The sequence below is a fragment of the Pistacia vera genome, unplaced genomic scaffold, assembly GCF_008641045.1.
Source record: "Pistacia vera cultivar Batoury unplaced genomic scaffold, PisVer_v2 Contig744, whole genome shotgun sequence".
Classification (NCBI taxonomy): domain Eukaryota; kingdom Viridiplantae; phylum Streptophyta; class Magnoliopsida; order Sapindales; family Anacardiaceae; genus Pistacia; species Pistacia vera.
In genome coordinates, this window is record NW_022196606.1 from 256,644 (window position 1) to 281,155 (window position 24,512).

Sequence of the window (24,512 nt, forward strand, 5' to 3'; positions counted from 1 at the left end):
TTTGGTTTGTCGGCACCGAGGAACGATCATCTATCCCAGAACCGCCAAGCACATTCTGTTTATGAACGAGAATCCCGCAAGCATAGGGATGGGCATTGGCCGAGGCAGGCCGAGGACCTCTCTCTTTGGCCGTACCCAAAAGCCCAGGGGATTCCCCAGTCCCAGCCCATAGCCTAAACGGGAATTTGGGGATTCCTCGAATTTCCCGTTCGACTTAGGAAGTGTGCTTAAATAAATAGAATGTGCGATACCAGATGGGTGCGACCATACCAGCACTAATGCACCGGATCCCATCAGAACTCCGAAGTTAAGCGTGCTGGGCGAGAGCAGTACTAGGATGGGTGACCTCCTGGGAAGTCCTCGTGTTGCACCCCTCCTTTTTGCCTCGCTTTCGTTCTAGCCCTCAAACCGTGTCTGTTTTACTTACTGAGCATCTTTGTGCTCACTCCGTTGTTTTCTTTGTTGTACAGGAAATAGGTGAGGACTTGGTCGGATGGACGTCGGCAAGCGTGGAGATTTGGCTGCACTATCCCTTGTTTCGTTTTGTTTCGAAAGTCCTTGTACATATGATGTTTTGTTTTGTAACGAATGTGATTACTAAGTAAAGAAAATTTTTGGGCCCAACTTGTTTTGATAAATATGCCATCTTTTTATTAATCGATATTACGAATCTGGTAGAAAGAAAGTAGTTGTTACATTCATCGAGCAATCTCAACCTGTAGACGTGGCCATGTGTGGACCATCCACGAGGAGCGATGAACCATCAAATTACTATAATGATAACCGTCGTTGCATGTCGCCTCGACTTTGCGCGTGAACAGCTGTCGTTACCCACGTGCGACGAAACATAACTGACATAGGCTGCCACATTTAATGTGGCACGACCACGCAAAAATTACCTTTATGCCCTAACTGTTCATATTTTGAGTTTTGATAGGTACCGTGAGGAATAAAGATCCAAGTGTGAGATACGTCAGCCAAGCACAAGGTCGACCATGGGGGTGAACATGCACTCGAAAACTCACTGATGAAGCCAAGCTTGGCATCAAATCGAGTAATAGTCTTTGGAGCCCAAACGAGCATCAAACACTAGGGGGCAGATGTTGTGTGTTGTTTTTCTGCTAAGCTCGGGCCAACTCAAGGGTATAGCTCGACCCAAAATGAGCTCGGCCACTATGATTGATCGAGCTAGCATAATCTCGTTGAGCTGTAGCTCGACCCAACATAAGCTAGTCGCAAACAATTCAAGGAATCATTTAAACAAACCCCAAATTACTTCAGATCCCAAATATTGCGGGAATGACTGGAACAACAATTATCACTACGCAATCACAACGCCTGATCGCGAGGATATCAGAATTATGGTTCGAATCAATTGTAATCCCCTCAATTTCATTTCTTTCTTTGTACAAATCTTGTATATAAACCCCCTTAGAAAATGGGGAGGGGGTTAGGAATTTCAGATAAGAATTGCATTGTAATCTCTCACAACAAATACAAAAACACAGTGGATGTAGGCTGTTAACCTGGCCGAACCACTTTAAAAATCTCTTTGTTTTTAGTTTCATTCATATTCATTGGTTATTATCACTAATCACCCACACATCGGCTCCGATCCTGGCAAGGTTGACCGGATCTCGCTGGTTGGTGCAAAATTCTGTAACCAACTATATATATTTAAGTAAAATTTTTTTTTCCTATTTTAGTTCAAAAAGTATATATTACGTAGTAGACCAAGAGATAAGAATAAAAAATGAATTTTAAGATTTTTTTATTTTTTAAATGAGGAGAGTCTAAAAAAAGTAAATTAATAATGAAGATTCAGAAATAAGTTAATTATAGATCTTGAAATCCACCGATAAAAATATTTCATTATAAATTAAAATAAGGAGATAATTTTGTAATCATGGAATTAGAATCAATTATCAAGATATTTTTAAATATTCAGTGGCTAATTAAAACATATTATTTCTTAACATAAATTATATAAGCAAGAAGTTAAGATCTATAAGCCAAAAGTTAAAACATATTTTTAATTGTTATATACTTATATCAATTATTAGATTCTAAACATGTTCTCTATTATTATATATAATATATATTGATAATATGAAAATGTACAAATTTATACAAGTCATAGCCCAAATAAATAAATAAATAAATACACACACACACACACACATATATATATGCGGATGATTATTGATAAGATTGCATACAAAAGAACATATATATATATATATATATTTTAAATGATATTATATTAGTGTGATTCATGTTATACATATATATAATTACCTAATATATATGTAAACGTTAATATATATGTTATACATATATATAATTACCTAAAATATATGTAAACGTTAATATATATGTTATATTTATTGATACATAATATAGTAACCTAATAAATATGTAAATGTTACTATATATGTTATATATATTCTTGCAAATAAAAATTTTGGGTCCAAAAAATAAATAGAGTAAAAGTAAAACCATAATCATACAATCCCTGAATTCCCCAAGGGCCGGGCTCGGGGATTCCCTTATATGCCCATCTTGGGGATGGGCTGGGTTCAAGGAATCCCCTTGGGCCCTCAAGCCAAGATTGGAGACAGAGGTCCTCGACCCCGACTTAGCCCGTGCTCATCCCTATTGTTGTCGCAACTGCAATCCACCCCAGCCTTTTTCCAATCGTTTTTTCTGTTGTTTCCAACGTCCACTTGCTTTTCCCAACCCTCTAGACACCGCATAAGCACTTCCCCTGCTCCATTTTTGCTGATTTCTAGAAAAATACCATTCTATTTATTCAATTTCTACAACTTCTCCTTAACATTTGAAGCAAAAGATTCATTATTTACCTGAAAACTAAAAAGAAGAGCACCTCTAAAGAGCAAGACAGTTTGAGCAATGAGTACGTCGATCGAATTGGGATTTTATTTGAAGAATTAGAAACGAAAATGGAATTGAGATTTTAGGGATTTTTTTTTAATGTGAACCAATTTATCCACCTTTCCCTAAATATTACATTGGTCTAATAGCAATTCGAAGCAGTTCATTGCGTAAAGTTGGGTTTATGTTGCTTTTGGACCAAAGTTGGCCCCGAAACCTGGTCGAACCAGTCGATTTGGTTTGAGTTTCAAAACCGTGGTTTGGATTGATCACATGGTTTAAAATTTGAGGCAAAGAGGCATATTTGTAATTAAATACCTGATGGCACTTCAAACAAAATTAGGCAATGATTCTTCAATGGTCAACTATCAGTGATGTATGACGATTTGAAGGTGGTTTATCTCACTACTAATCAGAGAAGGGATGATGATGAAGATGTAGTCAAGATAAGTCTACTTTATTATCTTTTGCATCCTCTGTGAAGTTTTATGTTCTTCATGTTCTCTGGCATAGACAAATCGTCGAACCAGACTATTAACGCCCATGCCACCATTGCGCTAGAATCTTGTTTCTGTTTATGCACACAAAAGAGATGCATACGAGGCACTGGTGACTTTCAAAGTGATTAAAACCGACGCACAACTTGCATCTCAACATTTTTCGGATGTATAAGCTAAAGCAAAGCTTATGTCATTTTATAAATGGAAAGACAAAAGTTAGATAACAAATATTAAGTCTAATCCTTCGACCACCAATTCTAACCACACCATAAAATAAATTAAACTCTTGTTTTTCATTCTACTTATACAATTATTTTGGTAGTTTTGACACATCAAAACATACAAGGGTCTAACAAATGTAACCCTAGGATTCCTATACAAATATTAAGTCTAACAAATGAAAGCAAAAGTTAGATAACAAATATTAAGTCTAATCCTTCGACCACCAATTCTAACCACACTATAAAATAAATTAAACTCTTGTTTTCATTCTAACTGCGTCGTGTAGGTTAAGAGTTTTGACACATCAAAACATACAAGGGTCTAACAAATGTAACCCTAGGATTCCTATACAAATATTAAGTCTAACAAATGAAAGCAAAAGTTAGATAACAAATATTAAGTCTAATCCTTCGACCACCAATTCTAACCACACTATAAAATAAATTAAACTCTTGTTTTCATTCTACTTATACAATTATTTTGCTAGTTTTGACGCATCAAAACATACAAGGGTCTAACAAATGTAACCCTAGGATTCCTATGAAAAAAAAAAAAAAAAGGAAATCTAATTTAATTAAAACACCTAAAATAAGAAATTCAATTTAATTAGAACTACTAAAAAAATAAGAAAATCTAAACAAGAGAAGTTGTATATAAGGAAATAATAATATTCCCTTTCCTTAAAAGAATTCCAAAATTATAGTCTTTGTGTTGTGTGTGATTTTTCCATCAAGCTCAGGGAATTACGCGGTTATAGCTCGATCCAGAATCAGTTCAACTCAATCGATTGTCTGACCTAGCATAAGCTCGTCGAGTTGTAGCTCGACCTAGCACAAGCAAGTCGCGACCAATCCCAACAGTTGTTCAACCAACTCACATATAACTTCAGATCTTGGATATCTCGGAAGGGATCAGATCGACAGCAATCTTGGCACAATCTTAATGCTCAATCATTACAATATCGGAGTTGCGTTTCAATCTTAATTGTAATTCCTTTATTTTCGCTCTTTCCTTTTACAAAATCAATATATGAACCCCCTCCAACGATGAGAAAGGGGTTAGCAAATTGTTCTAGGATTATCATTGTAAGCTCTCACAAAAATACAAAAACAGTGGATGTAGGCTCTAGAGTATAACTCGTCGAACCACTTTAAAAACTCTTTGTGTCACCCTTTTATTGTTTTTCATTCATAACATTGTTGGTTACCCGTAATCATGCACATATTAGTTCCGATTTTGTCAAGGTCAATCAGATCGCTTTAGTTGGTGCAAACTTTGTATCAACATTTTGGCGTTAGAAGAAGGGCCTCCATCAAAATCTCAGAATTTTTGACAAACAATCCTAGTGACTCAATCACTCAAGGGCCACAATGGTTCACACAAGATCGAAAACCACCACCGAAAACCATGACAATGTGGAAACCACCCACCAGAAGGTGCACCAAGATGTCGTCGGGTGTCGACCACCAGTACCGCCAAGGCAGCAGGCCGCAAACCAGTAGCGAGGCAAGGACGTTGAATCCCAAAAATGGCCAATTGGTGGAGATGATCAAAACAATGGTTGCATAAGCGGTGCAACAAAACGTGGTTGAATTGAGAAACCATTAGCCAGGCCCCCAAGACCTTGATCGACCGCACTTCACCAATGTTACTCCAACAGATAGGAATTCAGTCAATGACCAATTTGGTTTGTCGGCACCGAGGAACGATCATCTATCCCAGAACCGCCAAGCACATTCTGTTTATGAACGAGAATCCCGCAAGCATAGGGATGGGCATTGGCCGAGGCAGGCCGAGGACCTCTCTCTTTGGCCGTAGCCCAAAAGCCCAAGGGGATTCCCCAGTCCCAGCCCATAGCCTAAACGGGGAATTTGGGGATTCCTCGAATTTCCCGTTCGACTTAGGAAGTGTGCTTAAATAAATAGAATGTGCGATACCAGATGGGTGCGACCATACCAGCACTAATGCACCGGATCCCATCAGAACTCCGAAGTTAAGCGTGCTTGGGCGAGAGCAGTACTAGGATGGGTGACCTCCTGGGAAGTCCTCGTGTTGCACCCCTCCTTTTTGCCTCGCATTTTCCTTTCCGTTCTAGGCCTCAAACCGCGCAGTCTCAAAGGGAAAAATTCGCTCCAATCGGATGCCCGGTCGCAATGTTATCGCCTTCCGAAATTTCTGCTCCACTGCGATGGGTGACCTCCTGGGAAGTCTTCGTATTGAACCCGTCTTTTTTTGCGTCCCGTTTTCCTTATGTGTTCAGCCGTTTACCGACTTGCGACGGAATCGGAGAAGCCGAAATCGATACGGCAAAATCGGTGTTGTGAGCGAGAGCGTGAACGTGAACGTGAACGACTTAGGAAGTGTGCTTAAATAAATAGATTGTGCGATACCAGATGGGTGCGACCATACCAGCACTAATGCACCGGATCCCATCAGAACTCCGAAGTTAAGCGTGCTTGGGCGAGAGCAGTACTAGGATGGGTGACCTCCTGGGAAGTCCTCGTGTTGCACCCCTCCTTTTTGCCTCGCATTTTCCTTTCCGTTCTAGGCCTCAAACCGCGCAGTCTCAAAGGGAAAAATTCGCTCCAATCGGATGCCCGGTCGCAATGTTATCGCCTTCCGAAATTTCTGCTCCACTGCGATGGGTGACCTCCTGGGAAGTCTTCGTATTGAACCCGTCTTTTTTTGCGTCCCGTTTTCCTTATGTGTTCAGCCGTTTACCGACTTGCGACGGAATCGGAGAAGCCGAAATCGATACGGCAAAATCGGTGTTGTGAGCGAGAGCGTGAACGTGAACGTGAACGACTTAGGAAGTGTGCTTAAATAAATAGATTGTGCGATACCAGATGGGTGCGACCATACCAGCACTAATGCACCGGATCCCATCAGAACTCCGAAGTTAAGCGTGCTTGGGCGAGAGCAGTACTAGGATGGGTGACCTCCTGGGAAGTCCTCGTGTTGCACCCCTCCTTTTTGCCTCGCATTTTCCTTTCCGTTCTAGGCCTCAAACCGCGCAGTCTCAAAGGGAAAAATTCGCTCCAATCGGATGCCCGGTCGCAATGTTATCGCCTTCCGAAATTTCTGCTCCACTGCGATGGGTGACCTCCTGGGAAGTCTTCGTATTGAACCCGTCTTTTTTTGCGTCCCGTTTTCCTTATGTGTTCAGCCGTTTACCGACTTGCGACGGAATCGGAGAAGCCGAAATCGATACGGCAAAATCGGTGTTGTGAGCGAGAGCGTGAACGTGAACGTGAACGACTTAGGAAGTGTGCTTAAATAAATAGATTGTGCGATACCAGATGGGTGCGACCATACCAGCACTAATGCACCGGATCCCATCAGAACTCCGAAGTTAAGCGTGCTTGGGCGAGAGCAGTACTAGGATGGGTGACCTCCTGGGAAGTCCTCGTGTTGCACCCCTCCTTTTTGCCTCGCATTTTCCTTTCCGTTCTAGGCCTCAAACCGCGCAGTCTCAAAGGGAAAAATTCGCTCCAATCGGATGCCCGGTCGCAATGTTATCGCCTTCCGAAATTTCAGCTCCACTGCGATGGGTGACCTCCTGGGAAGTCTTCGTATTGAACCCGTCTTTTTTTGCGTCCCGTTTTCCTTATGTGTTCAGCCGTTTACCGACTTGCGACGGAATCGGAGAAGCCGAAATCGATACGGCAAAATCGGTGTTGTGAGGAAGAGCGTGAGCGGCTTACGACCAAGTGGTGCGAGTTCCACGGCGACCATGGATATAACACTGCAGACTGCATTGCCCTACGGTTGGAGGTCGCCACACTATTGAAAAGGGGACATCTCCGAGACCTGTTGACAGATAAAGGGAAGAGCACCATTAGCCAGAAAAGCACAAAAGAAACATCTCCACCCTCGCGGGAACCTACGCCAAAAGGATTCTGCTTAATCATCTTAGGAGGGTTAGAGATTAGTGGGGTCAGTTACTCCTCAGCCAAATGCTACGCTAGAGCCAACAGCCACCATTAAATCCAATCCATCCATCCATCTTCTCGATCACACTCCCACCAGGTAATTCAGTTCGAAGACGACGAGCCGGTCACCTTGGCTACCCCACATCACGATGCTCTAGTTATCTCCCTCCAGATCGCCAACATCCTGGTCAACAGGGTATTCATAGATAGGGGATCCTCAGGAAACATTCTTTTCCTTGAAGCAGTGAAGGCTATGGGTCTGAAAGAAACAAACATCAACAAACGACCGACCCTATTGGTCGGGTTCAGTTCCGAGCCAAAATACACCATCAGAGAGATCGTCCTTCCTATTTACGCCAGCAGAGTAAACAAGCAGACCATTCTTCTAGTGATCGGCTGTCCTTCACCATACAACATCATCTTGGGCCAACCTTGGATCCACAACATGCGAGCTGTTCCATCCACCTTCCACCAAACGATCAGGTTTCCTACTAAATGGGGAGTACGGGAAATCAAGGGCGTCCCTAAGGCTTTAAGAGATTGTTACAAGAACACCTTCAAAAGTAAAGGTAATGCTTCATAGCAATTATAGTCTCATCTAACCCATCCGACCAAGCCAGATCAACCATCTATGGAAGAGTTAGATGAAGTGCAGATACATCCGGACGACCCCGAAAGAAAGACCCATATAGGTTCTCGCCTCACGCCCTAGACAAGAGAAAAACTCATAGAATTCCTCAGACAAAACCAGGACTGTTTTGCCTGGTCCCACTCTGACATGACAGGAGTCAGCCTAGAGGCAATGGTCCACCACCTCAAAGTAGATTCGGATCACCCACCAATGAAGCAGAGGAGAAGGAAGTTCGCACCAAAGTGCAACTGGATCATTAAGGAAGAGATTGAAAAGTTACTGAGTAATGGTCTGATCAGAGAGGTCCACAACCCCGAATGGCTGGTGATAATCCAAGGATTATATTATTTTATTTAAGCTTTGAGGCCGGATTTCAGATACTTCTTAGTTATTTTTTCCTGAATTGCTACTTAATTTCTTACATTTCATGTTTCAGGTTAAAATGGAAATTTTGAGCAAATAAAGGCAGACTTGGAGTTTTTGGACTCAGGCGGGGGGCAATTCTGTAATTTCAGAATTCTTTAGGAAGCTTCGCCGCGGCGAAGGTTGTTCTTCGCCGCAGCGAAATGGGCCAGACATGCACCAGATTCAGCTTCTTTGTCGTCGCGGCAAGATTCCTTCTTTGCCGCAGCGAAGTCTGCGTTCTCTAGTTTTTGTAAAATGCACAGTTTCGTTTTTAGGCGAAGTTTTAAGATTTTGGATGAGGTATAAAAGAAAGACTTAATCTTTTTGTTTAGGACGTTCGTGGAGAGATAAACAGCAGTTTTTAAAATTCTTAGATTCATNAAGAAAAAGTACCGATCCTTCCAATTCTTGTCACTCGACCAAAGGTCGGTTACCAAGTGAGGCCGATCATGCCTAAGATTGATCAGATATTGATCTTTCTCCTTGTTGTTTTCCTTCAGGAAATACGAATACAACAGCTCATGCAGCCCAAACATCACCTGGTTCCGCACGCGAAGGTCCTCTAGTGCCATCAACAACCTCCAACCGTTTGGTATAATTTGGGACGGGGCAATCATGAAATGGTTCAGCACCTCCCAGAGAAGGCGAGGAATTTGAAACCTCAACCCGTCATGAAACCATTTCTTGTACACACTCACCCAACATTTTGCTTCCAAGTCGACCCGCTCGTACCACTGCAATGCCCTCGATCGAATCCAAAATGTGATACATCATTCGGATCCACCACACGTCATTATCCTTAAGCACGGGCAGATAATCCTGGCTTAGAATCTCGTTGTCGAGCCGACTCGACTCGTCTTCAGAGCCACTATCGGATGAGGATGGACTACCAACTCCTTCGGAGTCTTCCCTACTCCCCTCTTACCGGTTTGAACCACTCAAGTTAGCATCACTTGTCCCTGGGGTAGCAATGCTCACGCCAGTCAGTGTACCACCAGTCGGTATACTGCCAGTCGAGCATCATCACCATGATCAAGGCACCCTCGTACTCATTCCCGACATTTGCCTCAACTCCACTCGAACCACTTGAGCCTGACTTAGACATCCCAAAATCTATTCACTCTACCCGACCGACCGACCGACTAACATACTTCGTCAAAACCTTACTGCCTTGTCACCACACGTCCTAAGCGACCGACCGACTCCCCTACTTCAAACTCAATTGCTTAATCACCACTCGCCCCTCACCACTAACCAACCTACTCCATTCAAACCTATAACCGCTCACCTCGATCGACCTACACCGTCCAAACCTATCACCACTCACCCAGGCCGACCTACTCCCTTGGAAACCTAGTACTCACTAAACACCGCTCGCCTTGAACGACCGACCAACCTGCCTTTTTAGAATCAACCGCTGCTTGATTGGCACTCGCCCCAAACCACAGTGAATCGATAGGACCTTTTTCTGTTCAACCGGAATTTCAAGCTCCGTTCAACCAGAATTTTAAGCTTCTTCAAAGCAAAACCTCTTCTCCAAATTTTCAAAATCTTTCAAAAAGAAAAACACCATCGAATCCAACTCCAAATCTATCGGAACTCAACGCACACAAAAGAAAAAGAGAAAAGAAAATAAAGCAACGAACANACTTTTATTCCTACAATGGCTAACCAACTAGAAGGAACAACCAATAAGCAAGGCTCTCGAAGAAGCAATGGACATCGAACTGGCTGACTCTTGGATGACCCCGATAGTGAAGTACTTGGAACACAATGAGCTCTAAGCCGATAAGAACAAAGCATGCCACCTAAGAGCGAGAGTCGCCAGGTTCACCACATATAAGGGCCAACACCTTAGGAAGTCATTCTCTGGTCGCTACCTCAAGAGCATAACCCCAGAAGAGGCCAAACGGGTTCTCGCCAAACTCTATAAAGGCGAATATGGAAACCATGCAGGAGGACGCAACCTCGCACACCGGGTGATCACTATTTGATACTATTGGCCAACCATATGCACTGATTCAACAACTTATGTGAAAAGATGTGACAACTATCAGAGGTTAGCCCACGTCTCACACCTCCCACCTGAGCGACTCCACTCCACTCTAACACCTTGGCCGTTCATGAAGTGGGGAATGGATATAGTGGGAAAGCTCTTGACCACGCACAGGCAACAAGTCTTCATGTTGGTTGTGACTGATTACTTTACCAAATGGATCGAAGCCGAAGCATTTGCACAAGTCAAAGATCAAGAGGTAAAAGCTTTCATCTGGAAAGCAGGTTTGGGGTACCGAAGGAAATTGTCACCGACAATGGATCCCAATTTATCAGTTCAGGCTTCAGGGATTTCTGCGACATATGGGGGATCAAGCTAAGCTTCTCTGCCCCCCGTAACCCCCAGTCCAACGGCCAGGCCAAATCATCAAATAAAACCATCATGCAGACTTTCAAAAAGCGCTTGTAGAAAGCCAAGGGTGCATGGGCAGATGAACTACCCGGAGTCCTTTGGTCCTACCGAACTATAACCCACTCATCAATGGGCGAAACTTCTTTCTCCCTCGTATATGGATCTGAGGCAGTCATTCCAGCCAAAGCATCGATTCCTTCGGCCAGACTCCAATGGGTGGACGAGGAAATCAACAATCAGAACATAGACATCGTCAACGAGCTACATGAGCAGGCGAACATCCGCAACGTAGTCTATCAGCAGCAAGCTGCTCGACCCTATAACCACAGTGTCAGGATCCAAACTTTCAAAACAGGCGACTAGGTCCTCTACAGGGTCTTTCAAAACACTAGGGAGATCAACTCGGGCAAGCTTGGCCCTACCTGGGGGAGGGGGGTCCGATTCCAAACTCTCGAAGGTAAAGACATCAACAACAATTGGAATGCAGTCCACCTCAAACGCTACTACTTTTAGGTGATGTTTGTTTTCTTTTTATTTTTATTTAAAAAAAAAAAGGATGAGTGAGTCTATCCACCTTCTTTACAGACAGTCGGCCTTATGGCCCGAATACAATAAAGTATTATTCAATAATTTACACCTTCGGTCGGCCCTGCCTGATTCATGAGTTTTTACACCTTCGATAGGCCCTTCCCGATCCACGAGTTTACACTTTCGAATTAGCCCTACCCGATTCACGAGTTTACAACTTCGAATCGGCCCTGCCCGATTCACGAGTTTGCACCTTCAATCGGCCCTGCCCGATTCATGANATCGGAATCAAGTCAAGTTGTATTCTTGCTATGTCATCATGCAACATACTGTCCTCATAACTCATAAGTCCTTATTCGGTTATTCCATCCACAAACATACAATAGAAGTAAAACATAAACATTCAGATTCAAGTAAGACGTGTTTATAACCTGGAAATACAAATACATAATCTGGAAATACATGCACATACAATAAGTACTTAGCAACAAACATACCACAAAATCAGTTGATAGTTGTACATAAAATAACTCAGTAAAGTTTGTAACGAAATCATTATTGAAGCTAGATCGAGGAATGGCGTGTTTATAACCTAGATTGAGGAACAGAGCTATCGTCAACGAATGGAGTTGTCGCCGTCGATTTCCAACGAGGAACGGAGCTTTTGTCGTCGATTTCTAGCGAGGGAGGAAGACGTCGTCAATTTCTGACGAGGGAGGAAGACGTTGTCGTCGATTTCAGAGAGTTCAATTTGCGATTTCAGACTTCGGTGAGTGGAGTTGATTGCGATTTGAGTGGGATTTCAGTTCAGAGAGAAATTTTCGTAGAGAACAGAGAAGAAATTAAGAAATTTTCACAGAGAAGAGAAGAAGCTCAAAAATTTTCAGATAGAATTAAAGAAACCGAGACTGAGAAGAAGATGAGAAACAAAGAGGGCTGCGATGCGATTGCGTATTAGAGATTTTAAAGTTTCGATCGATTTTCGGACCGACAGTTCGTTGATTTTATTCGGTTTTCATGCGATTTAATGCATTATATCAGTTTTGGGGTTGACTCGAACCGGACATGTGACCGGTTCCCGATCCAACCGGTTAGACCGACCGATCCGGTCTGGCTTTTAAAACAATGGTCCCAAGCTCAAGCCTTGGAGGAGGGCCCAATCTAGGGACCGATCCCTCCTCCTGGGCCTGGTCCGAGTTTGGGACCAGGCCTCATGTGAGGACCAGTCCTAGGACCGATCCTTGTGAGGACCAGTCCTAGGACCAATTTTTTGGACCGATTTTTTGGAACCGGTCCCAAATGCCCAGGTCTAGTCCCCACGTATACCCTTCCTGATAAACCCTTTGAGGAATTGTACATTATGACATTCTGGCTTCTCATTTTCATCATTATTCATGCCTGATTTTGCTCCCTCTTAAAAATAAAATTCTCATCACGCAATTTGTTTCAACCGGAACTTCCTAGACCAAATACATCTTAGCGACAGTTAAAACTAAATACTGAGTCAAATATTTTTCTCTAGCTGTAACAATATGTAGTTCAATAAATTGACAGTTCAATGTTATCAAAAACTCTACTTTGATAACATTATCAATCCGGACTTTTACATCTCACCCTATACTATGATCCGTATTTTGGTCAGCCAAGACAGCAATTGTCTTAGTAAGAGCACAACCAGTCAGTATATAGTTCTCTTCCGAAAAAGGAAAAAAAAAACAAAAAACAGAAAAAGAAAAAGAAAAAGAAATGAAGTAAATTCTAAGCAATAAAGCATTAATTCACAGGCAAATTTTTTATACATGCACAAATTATAATGTATTCTGGACCGCGTAGTAGTGTAGAAGATTGCCTTATTTGTCTAACTGATGCCATTGATCCAGTCCCCGGATAATATGAGTCTGCAGAGCACAAATAATTTTCACTCATTCATCCATTAAGATCAACAAAAACATTAGAAAAATTGTAGATATCAGAGTTTACAATGAATGGCGCAAATTTTAAGTGAAAAAGAAAATATTGAATTAAAATATGAACCCAAATGAATTATATCTCTCTAGCAATATAAAAAGATTCTTTCATCAAAGAGAAATAACCAACTCAAACCAACAATTTAAAGCAAAATCGTATAGCTGATATAATTCTTTGAATGATCACTAGCTCCGAAGTAACCAGAGGCATCCTATAAGACCTCAATATGATGGGTAAATGTTAAAGTGCAATAATAAGAATCAAAATATTTCGATGGAAGCACCAATAAAATACGTGACAAACATTATCAAGGTCAGGAAATTGAAAAACCTGCTCTTTTACTAGAAGGAATAAATTGTCAAAGAAGAACGAGAACAAAGCATGAATTTTGAGGTTTGTCATTCGAAAGAAGATGATGAAAATAATTAATGAGAGAGAAACATAGAGTGCCAACTGAGAAATGAATTATCTAACTGCAGGGCAATAAAAGCGTTGGATAAAATGAAGAAATCTAAAAGGATTACGTATGCTTAAATTGTAAAACATGATCCCAGTCAAGGGAAGGCTAATATCCACAGAATCCAAACGATGCAACAAACATGGTGTATAGTTAGAGAAGAAATGGCCAGCCATTTTGAGCCATTAAATCATTATCTCAACAAACACAAATATTCCATCTCATTTATACAGTCACCTAAAGAGTCTGTCTATCACTATGAATTATTTAGTAGTTCTCAACTTGAAGATATTTCAAACAATCCATTAAATAAGTTTCATTTCCTTTTCTCAATTTTTCCACGCTTTGGATGAAGAAATTCTGACCTTCACTCAAACACTATTTGACTCAATGTCTTGTGGTCCATCCAAATTTTCTATACGGCTATTATTCCTGAGGTAGTTAAGTTATCAAGTTTCATCTTCAACTTTCTTTACAATTTCAGAATCATATTCAATTTACTGGTCACAACAATTTTTTTAATTTATTATTTTTTTGGATAAGACATTGTCCAGCTATATTAAAGAAAAAATCATAGGTACAACAATGAACTAGATATCTACAAAGAGAGCACCATATCAGAGAACAGGTAGCAAATCTATACAAGTAAAATGACAAAAATGCTGTCAAAGATAATTTTTCCATCCCTGTGGAAAGGAAACCAAACCATACAAAATTAACCCAAAGCCCCTACCCAATTTAGATGTATAAAGAAAAAAGAAGAGCACTTGCCAATTAGCTAAACCAATTTACTGCTATAGCAAATTAAAATCTCAGATATGAAACTTACCTTGAAGATCAATTAAAACCATTCCTTTCTCCATTTTCATGGGTCAGGCTCATTACCCATTTGCAAACCAACTTCTAAGAGCATACGAAAATTCTTATCTTTATGCAACAGATGTTGTCAGGTTTGATTGCAAGTCACTTGTCAGTTCACTCTCCAACTGGCTACTTAAAATATCCAGCACGTTATTTGGAGGGCATTGGTCAGCAGGGTTCTGTGCTGACATTTGACAGAAACATTCAGGCCAGGAATTTGTATAAAAAGATTCTGGAGGGACACGCTTGTGAGGTCCACCAAAGTTGGTTTTCAGCATGACACGCCTAACAGCTTCTTCAAAGCCAGAAGTCCTCCCATTCTCCCGATCAATGAAAATTGGAGCAAGACCTTTCCTGTCAGGTCTGAGTGTAGTCCGGAAGCCATAATAGAGGCGATGACCCAGAAGATTGTTGGCAAAGTTACTAGGTCCATCATATGTTGGCATGAAAATGTCAGAGAGCAGACAAACCATGTAATCTACAGCGGACCCTATCAATCCCTGGGTGTTAGCAGCTAGCTCCTCTGAGGAATCCACAGAACTGTGATTCTCAAGGTGAGGGAACAGCGATCTGAATGGTTTCATGAATCGCTCCCCACCAAATAGTTCACCAGCCGCTAGGTATATCCTGGTAGAATTATCAAACCCCATAGCACGTAGGATAAGGCCAACCTGCAAAGTGAAGAAAGTTAAGAGCCAAAAAGAAAAGTTACATATTGCATGATTTGTTAATATTGAAAAATAAAATATGCATAAGACTGACAAAGAAGCAGTCACCCTGGAGTTGACAATCTTTTATAACCTTAATGAACTCAATTACTCATAGTTAACTACAAATATAAAAAATAATAATAACCAACACATAAGCGGCAATGGAAAACAAGAAAAAAATCACCTCTTCTGGAGTTAATGGGCATTTTCCTATGGCCCTTCTTTCTTTGTAAACAAGTCTTTTTTCAGCAAAATTTTCTTTTCGATACTTCTTCAATACTTCCTGCTCTTTCGGGGAAAATATATCAAAGCACCTGTAAATCATCCATATCATGTACATCAATCTCTCTTTGTGTAACCTTGATGTATTATTTTTTGTAAACATAGCTTGATCCTTCATAGATAAAAGATAGAATAGTCCCTATAATCCCATAAATATTTATAAGTGTTAATCACTGAACAACAATTGAGTAATTATTCATCCACCCCCAAAAACGAACCCCTCATATTTTGCCAAGGAACAGGAGAAACTTAAAGGATCTAATTTATATGACTTTTACAATCATTCCTTCTTATAAAAGGACTGAATCTTTTTATGATTCTTATATTAGCAATTTAACAATTTATTTGTGTTAACACAGACACATTGCCATATGTTGCCTGGTTTTTGAAATTTGTGATGTTCAAGTGTCTGAGTCATGCAGCTTCTGTCCTCCAGTCCTTACCTGTGTTTCAGAGTTGTAAACTACAAGAGCAATTACATCAATATATCTTAAATGTCTAATCCTCAAGTGTTGCCTCTGCTGTTGCAAATACTAGTTGAAAGAATAAGATTATGAAATAAAAACGTACCCAGCAAACGCTAGCATATCCATCTCAAAACGAAGATGTATCGATATGAAATGACCTTGAGCACGAAGTTTATCGACTATTGACTCGCTCAACTTCATAATATGTGGCTTGAACCTTAAAGCGTGATAGTTAACTCTGCACCTCAGTCGCTGATACTCAGGGTTGTCAATTTCTTCAGCTAAACGATGGGAAAAGGGAGTCAAATAAATAGCACCATGTTCCTTCATCTTTTTTAGAGCTTCTGTTGTATACCAACTGATAGGAGCATCTCTAGGTGGCCGAAGCTGAGTCCACAAGTAAAAAGATAAATAAAAAAGTTCAAAGTTCAAAATATTTCCAGGATAAAAAATAACTAGCAGATTTAACATCATGGATGCAATAATAACTTACAGCAATAATCTACCTGATAAGCTTTTATTTTCTTCTTTTTCCCATTTTTGTGAATTTCTGGTATGCTTTCCACAATTCGTACATCAAACCTCAGAGTGTGAATAAAATGCTCAACATCATAGATACCCTGGAAACCGCTGTAGATAACAAAATAGTGTGACTACAGAATTATCCCATGAGATCAACTATAAAATAATATATCAGAAGTAAAATCATCTTCAAAGAGCATCTCACAAATAGTTGAAAAAAGGTATGCTCAGGGAAAATGTATCTTCTGTGATCCTTTGTAAAGCATGTGAACGATTAATACTCTTTTGATGGAAGGCCAGTATCATAACAAACAAGTGCATAGTAAAGAAACAAACTGCAGCTCATTGCTAGTTCAAGTTTTAAGATAACAAATAGCAAAGGCATACACCTTAAGTGCTTTAACTGATAAGAAGAATAAGTACAAAAAATGTTACCCACAATTAAAAAAAAAAAAAAATTACTGATATGATTGCCATGGATTACAAAAGGAGGATATGATGCTATTAACTTAAATGATCCCTATATTAAGTTTTAAAGTTGCATTTTGAACATAAAAGGTGCAATATGATGCTCTGTAAAACTATTGGAAACTGTATATCACAATTCAATATATTTTATTTTCTGTGTAACATGTTTGATTCAAGGCTTGAAACCTATATTAAACAGAAACAGCACTTATAATCAACAGTAATTATGCAGAAGAAGCTTTTAAAACTTTCCAAAGCATCATTTGGAAGAATCAAGGTCACAACTTATAACCATAAGCCAGTCCTTGAATAATGAGCAGATCTCAGAAAAGTATTCATGTTTAAGCCTCTTGACCAAGATCAAGTGCAGTATTCTCATACAATTTCATAATAGGATGACACGCTTACATATATAATATGACCATATCTTATCACAACTATATATACAAGCCAGTCCTTAAACATTGAGGTGCACATCTCACAAATGACGTGAAACATAAGTTTCATGCTTGAGCCTCTTCACCAAGATTAAGTGCAATATTCTCACACAATTTATAATAGGATGAGAATTTACATTTACATATATGAAATGAGCATATCTCATCATAACTATATGTACAAGGATCATAAAAGAACAAGATTCACTAAAGTTGAGCTCTAATGGCTTTCAAGCAATACGTTATGCATCTAAGCCAAAAAATATAATGTTCAGATCACAAACAATATTTTAATTAAATAAATATGTAACATAATTGCAAAGCAGGAGATCTCTATTAAGAAACTGAAAACCTATGATGTAAACCAGTAAGATATTTAACACCACCAGAAAAATAAATGAGAGAACAGGCCAAGAACATGATACCTGTCATCATGCCAAAACGAGTTAGCGTCCAACTCAGGCAGCACAAGTGTAGCGTTCATGATTCGGGCAGCAAGAACCGCATTACAGATCTACAACATTCATAAGAATATATGTTAATTACAAAAAATTAACTCCATCAATATATAAGGAAAAAGAAATCCATCAAACTATTGGAATGATATCTTAGTGATGATAAATTCATTTAGATCACTTGGTATTTTTTTAGGAATGTACTATAGTTACATTGACAACCATTAATCTCTCTCTTTCTTGATAAGGAAATGTTTATCTCTATTTCACAATCATAATCCATGATATACTTTATGAAATAATAGATACAAACCGCACTACGTTGTTGATTTAGACCACCATTACAGCGAACACGCAGATAGCCATTGGTCTCTTTGGGAGAAGCTACACAATGTAAAAGGGCATAAGACAAAAATTGAAAATCCAAATTCTCCAAAATCTATAGATCAAAGTAGACATATTTTCTTCTTGAGAAACAGAAAAACACCTACGGGCCCAGTCAGATCTTGGAGCAGAGGACGGCCTCCAACCGCCAGAATTAGCACTTTCCCAAAGTTCTTCTACATTGATCTGCTTAAACATGGCAAATAAAATTATGAACATAAGCTGGAACAGTCAATAATGATAAGCAACCACTAAAAAATGAAAAGTTTTTCACAAATATCCAACTTCCTCTGACTATACTATTATCCATATTTCAAGAAATATAATAGATAATAATTCATAACTCAATCAAATATTGAAGCCAAAGGAAAATCTGGTGGAGGCCCGCAGCGATATTGACGTGCAAATTGTTCGTTTGACTTGGGCATAGGTGTACAATTTTAACATTCAACATACAACTTCGTGTAATCAGTATCTTACTAACTATACTCGTATTCAACAATTAGGCTAGGTTATAGAATTATTTGCATTCATATTTTCAGTCCTAAGAATTAAAACTTCAATTAATTTTATCGCAATTTCTCATCAGCAAAACAAATTAAAAATCTTGAATGCATTGATATTTTCAGTCCTAATAGTCAAAACTTCAATTAATTTTCTTGCATTTTCTCAGTAGCCCAACAAACAATAAATCTGCGATGCATTCATATTTTCAGTCCTAAGTATAAAAAAATCAATTAATTTTCTCACATTTTCTCAGTAGCCACTGATATTTTCAAGCCAAAGAATCAGAGTTTCAATTAATTTCTCACATTTTCTTGGCAGTCATTGCTATTTTCCGTCCTAAGAACCAAAACTTCGATTAATTTTCTCGCATTCCCTCAGCAACAAAACAAACAATAAGTCTTGAATGAATTCATACATCCAGTCCTAAGAATCAGAACTTCAATCAATTTCCTAGCATTTCCTCAGCAGCCAAATAAACGATAAGTCTTGAATACAATGATACTTTCAGTCCTAACAATGGAAGCGTCAATTAATTTTTTTCAAATTTTCTCAGCAGCCAAACAAACAACAACTCTTTGAACTAAGTAAGTAACTAACCAACTAACTGACCTCGGAAGGAGAGGCCGATCCACGAGTTCCGGTAATAGTGGCGGAGAACAAGACTGAGAGAGTACAGATCAAGACAACAACAACAGCAATCGACAGCTTTCCTACCAATCCTTTCACTCCTCCTTGCTTCACGTGCAGCCTGTGGTGTCCACCTCTGCAAATAAAAATTAGATAAAAAACAAAATATCAAACAGGTGTTTGTTTCCAGAGAAAATTCTCAAATACACTTTCCACGAAAATGATATTAATTTTGTACCTCCTCATTTTTAGGAGATCTGGTGATATGATGATCGTTGATTGCTTAGCTTTGTTTACTTGAGCTGAGAGTTGTTGCCAGTGTGAGCGTGTGAGTATTGAAGGGTTGTATTTGGCGGTGGGTGGGCCGGGTCACTGTTGGATCTCAATGATTGGGTCCAGTTTAGACCCATTTAGATTTTTTGATTTTATATTTGTTGTAATTACACATAATCCCCAGTTCGTTAATCAGTTAATTATTAAAATGACCTTTCTACCCTTTACCCGAAATATAATAATTTGCCCTAAATTATTATATTTATAGATATGGAATAAAATTTATGAAAACATTTTTTTCACACCCACACAATTTTCATATTTCCCCCAAAATTTCATCTTTCATTAATTTGTTTCCATTTTTTCCGATTCAAACAAAAACTTTCTCACCCAAAATATTGGGTTCGGTGGCACACTAAAAACTCATTCTAACACCTCAGTTTGTCATCGATAACACGATGGATGCGAGCTTAGGTGTTGAAAGTTAGGACTGCGATTTGAAAACTTGAAGCAATCCAAAGCTGAGCGCAATCTGATAACTTACATGAAATGTCTAGTAGATGAATCCCTGAAGGGAGCTAACATCAGAAACCCAAACGCACAGCTTAGAGGCCTTAAACGGATAAGCCAACTTAAAACAGCCATAACTTTTGATTCGGGAGGAGTTTTGGAGCCCGTAAGATATCCACGAAAAGCTTATTCCGAGCTCTACGTCGTGGCAACCGGGAAACCCGGTTGGGGCCATTTTCGAGGCCAAAATCCACCATTTCAGCATGTTTCAGGGCTGTTTTGAGTTTTCTACGCTTTTTTTCTGACGCTAGCAGCTAGTCGCGATCTGAGAACTAAGAATTGGTCGTGATCTTAGAGTTGAGAACACGACTTGAGGCTGTTTGCATTATCAGACATAAGAGCTGATTGCGATTTGATGGGAGCTCGACCTGAGAGTCTGAGGTATGCGATCTAAATGATCTAATGCAAACAATCTCAAGTAAACAAGCGAGCTTATGAGCTCAATCAGAGAGCATAAGGAGCTCGATCTGAAAGCATAAAGAGCTCGATATGAGAGCATAAAGAGCTCAATCAGAAAGTGCGGAAGAAGTTCGATCAGAAAGTGTGAAGCTTGATCTAAGAACACAATGAGTTCGATCAAAAAGCGCGAAGCTTGATCTAAGAACTCGAGATCAACGATCTGAGCGTGCGATCAGCGATCTAGCTACACGATCGGAGAGCTAAAGATAAGCGATGTGAAGCTGAAGATCAAGACAATCTGAGCGTGCGATCAGCGATCTGGCCATGCGATCGGAGAGCTAAAAATCTGCGATCTAAAGCTGAAGATCAACAGTCTAAGCATGCGATCAGCGATCTAGCCACACTATTGAAGAGCTCTGATACGTGCGATCAACGATCTGGCCACGCAATTGGAGAGCTAAAGATTAGCAATCTGAGCATGTGATTAGCAATCTGGACACGCGATCTAAAGCTAAAGATCAATTATCTGAAGTTGAATATCAAGACGATCTGAGTGTGCAATGACCAATCTGAAGCTAAAGATCAACGATTTGAAACCGAAGATCAAGACGATCTGAATGTTCGATCGTGCGATCAGCGATCTAGCCACGCGATCTGAAGACTCTGAGGCGTGCGATTAGCTATCTAGCCACTCGATCGGAGGACTCTGATGCGTGCGATCTGCGATATGGCCACGCAATCGGAAGACTCTGACGCGTATGATCTACGATCTGGCCACGCGATCAGAGGACTTTGACGCATGCGATCTGCGATCTGGCCACGCGATAGCAGCACTCGGATGCGTGCGATCTGCGATCAGGCCACGCGATCGAATAACTCTGATGTATGCGATTTGCGATTTGGCCGCGCGATCAGAGGACTCTGACGCGCGCGATCAACGATCTAGCCATGCGATCGGAGGACTTTAACACGTGCGATCTGCGATCTGGGCACGCGAACGGGGAACTTAAACGTAGCACCCCTCCTTTTTGCCTCGCTTTCGTTCTAGGCCTCAAACCGTGTAGTTTCAAAAGAAAGATCCGCTCCAATCGGATGCCCGGTCGCAATGTTATCGCCTTCAGAAATTTCCCCTCCACTGCGAGCGATGAGTGACCTCCTGGGAAGTCTTCGTATTGAACCCGTCTTTTTTTGCCTCACATCTTCGGAATCGTAGAAGCCGAAATCGATACCGACTTGCGACGGAATCGGAGAAGCCGAAATCGATACGGCTCCAATCGGTGAGAGCGTGAACGACTTAGGAAGTGTGCTTAAATAAATAGAATGTGCGATACCAGATGGGTGCGACCATACCAGCACTAATGCACCGGATCCCATCAGAACTCCGAAGTTAAGCGTGCTTGGGCGAGAGCAGTACTAGGATGGGTGACCTCCTGGGAAGTCCTCGTGTTGCACCCCTCCTTTTTGCCTCGCTTTCGTTCTAGGCCTCAAACCGTGTAGTTTCAAAAGAAAGATCCGCTCCAATCGGATGCCCGGTCGCAATGTTATCGCCTTCCGAAATTTCCCCTCCACTGCGAGCGATGGGTGACCTCCTGGGAAGTCTTCGTATTGAACCCGTCTTTTTTTGCCTCACATCTTCGGAATCGTAGAAGCCGAAATCGATACCGACTTGCGACGGAATCGGAGAAGCCGAAATCGATACGGCTCCAATCGGTGAGAGCGTGAACGACTTAGGAAGTGTGCTTAAATAAATAGAATGTGCGATACCAGATGGGTGCGACCATACCAGCACTAATGCACCGGATCCCATCAGAACTCCGAAGTTAAGCGTGCTTGGGCGAGAGCAGTACTAGGATGGGTGACCTCCTGGGAAGTCCTCGTGTTGCACCCCTCCTTTTTGCCTCGCTTTCGTTCTAGGCCTCAAACCGTGTAGTTTCAAAAGAAAGATCCGCTCCAATCGGATGCCCGGTCGCAATGTTATCGCCTTCCGAAATTTCCCCTCCACTGCGAGCGATGGGTGACCTCCTGGGAAGTCTTCGTATTGAACCCGTCTTTTTTTGCCTCACATCTTCGGAATCGTAGAAGCCGAAATCGATACCGACTTGCGACGGAATCGGAGAAGCCGAAATCGATACGGCTCCAATCGGTGAGAGCGTGAACTACCCATTTGGGCAGTTTGCATTATAATTTTTTTTTTATTTTTAATGATTAAAAAATTATAATGATTTATTATAAGGAATCAAAATATCAAAATTATAATTGTGATAAATTATACATATATGTAAATATATTATATATTAATGGTATAATATTATGTATTATTGTATTAAGTAACAAGTATTAACATATGAATATATGATATTATGGTTACTATAATAGCATATTATGTATAATGTATATTGTATATTGTATAATTTTTGTTTTATAGCATATTATGTATAATGTATAAAATATAATATATTATAATAAATTCTTAATAAATTATACCATATATATTATAATGTCTCATTAATATTCTAAATAATACATAGCATTATACATAATGTATTACATATGATACATTATACATATATATTATAATAAATTCTAAATGAATAACTACCATATATATTATAATAAATTCTAAATAAATAGCTACCATAATATAACAAGGGCAATTAGATAATGGAATTGAAATAATGATTCAATAAGGGACAATTTTTTTTTTAATAATGATTTATTATAATCAATCAAAATATCAAATGATACATTATACATAAATAACATATATATTATGTATATCAAATGATATATTATACATATATAACGTATTTATTAAGTATTACAAATATTTATAATGATTTATTATATTTAATCTAGTTTTATTTATTACTTATTTGTATATGGATTCAAGGCATGGCGAGGCGGGGAAAGACTAATCTTGTCCTTGAATTCGGGGATCGATTTTCGGCCTAGGGCTGACCCAAACCCTGAATAATTCAGGGAAACTCCGCCCCGTTCAGGGCAGGTCGGGATGGGTCCTTGCAGGGACGGGTATTATGCCCATCCCTACGAGAGTAAACTAACCTCAGGAGGTGACTTGGCAGAGAGCCCATGAGAAAAGATGAAGGAATAGGTCGCCAGAGGGATACTCGACGATATTCCCAACATCAGCGTGCCAGTTTTAACCCATGCCAAAGGCAGGCTTAGACCTCGCAAACTCACGAGATGAGTCATGCACGCCAATTTGGCAATGACCGATGTTCCGGTTATAACCAACGTCGCGAGCAACGCACTAATGAGCATGATAACACTTACCCGCCCAACCATCAACTCGACTTCGTGCATCAATGCGCACAATGGAGGGGGCTCACAAGCAACAGATTTGCGAACTCACCTGCTTGAGGTAAGGCTGAGTAGAGCTAGCCAGAGTAACCCCATAACGAAGACTTAGATCGTGTGAAAGAAATGCTCGATGATCTAAGAGCCTGCCAAAACAGTGTGGCAGAAGAGATAGTGAGTTCTCAATTCACAGAGGAAGTTCACCAAGCCCCGTTTCTCCAATGATTCAGGGTGCCAGAAAGCAAGTTCATTGGGAAAGGAGATCCTAGAGATAACCTAGACTTTTT

The 24,512-nt window shown here is 40.2% G+C and overlaps 1 protein-coding gene and 7 non-coding genes across 8 annotated transcripts; 7 read left to right on the top strand and 1 right to left on the bottom strand.

Moving 5' to 3' along the window:
* The first annotated feature begins 256 nt into the window (after positions 1-256).
* LOC116115516 lies at positions 257-374 on the top strand. Its single transcript, XR_004125674.1, has one exon. It is a non-coding gene; the product is annotated as a 5S ribosomal RNA (ribosomal RNA).
* A 5,185-nt stretch (positions 375-5,559) lies between these two features.
* Positions 5,560-5,678, top strand: LOC116115514. Its single transcript, XR_004125672.1, has one exon. It is a non-coding gene; the product is annotated as a 5S ribosomal RNA (ribosomal RNA).
* A 334-nt stretch (positions 5,679-6,012) lies between these two features.
* LOC116115517 lies at positions 6,013-6,131 on the top strand. Its single transcript, XR_004125675.1, has one exon. It is a non-coding gene; the product is annotated as a 5S ribosomal RNA (ribosomal RNA).
* A 334-nt stretch (positions 6,132-6,465) lies between these two features.
* LOC116115518 lies at positions 6,466-6,584 on the top strand. The gene has a single exon (XR_004125676.1). It is a non-coding gene; the product is annotated as a 5S ribosomal RNA (ribosomal RNA).
* Positions 6,585-6,918: 334 nt separating this feature from the next.
* LOC116115520 lies at positions 6,919-7,037 on the top strand. Its single transcript, XR_004125677.1, has one exon. It is a non-coding gene; the product is annotated as a 5S ribosomal RNA (ribosomal RNA).
* A 5,988-nt stretch (positions 7,038-13,025) lies between these two features.
* On the bottom strand, positions 13,026-19,974 carry LOC116115502 (O-fucosyltransferase 1-like). Its single transcript, XM_031401652.1, has 10 exons — positions 19,904-19,974; positions 19,648-19,801; positions 18,639-18,717; positions 18,461-18,531; positions 18,118-18,206; positions 16,772-16,895; positions 16,369-16,652; positions 15,701-15,830; positions 14,775-15,477; positions 13,026-13,418 (listed from the first exon to the last, which is right to left on the bottom strand). The coding sequence occupies exons 1-9, from the start codon at positions 19,909-19,911 to the stop codon at positions 14,875-14,877; spliced, it is 1,542 nt and encodes a 513-aa protein (XP_031257512.1). The 5' UTR covers positions 19,912-19,974; the 3' UTR covers positions 13,026-13,418; positions 14,775-14,874.
* A 2,269-nt stretch (positions 19,975-22,243) lies between these two features.
* LOC116115521 lies at positions 22,244-22,362 on the top strand. The gene has a single exon (XR_004125678.1). It is a non-coding gene; the product is annotated as a 5S ribosomal RNA (ribosomal RNA).
* Positions 22,363-22,676: 314 nt separating this feature from the next.
* On the top strand, positions 22,677-22,795 carry LOC116115515. Its single transcript, XR_004125673.1, has one exon. It is a non-coding gene; the product is annotated as a 5S ribosomal RNA (ribosomal RNA).
* The last annotated feature ends 1,717 nt before the right edge of the window (positions 22,796-24,512 follow it).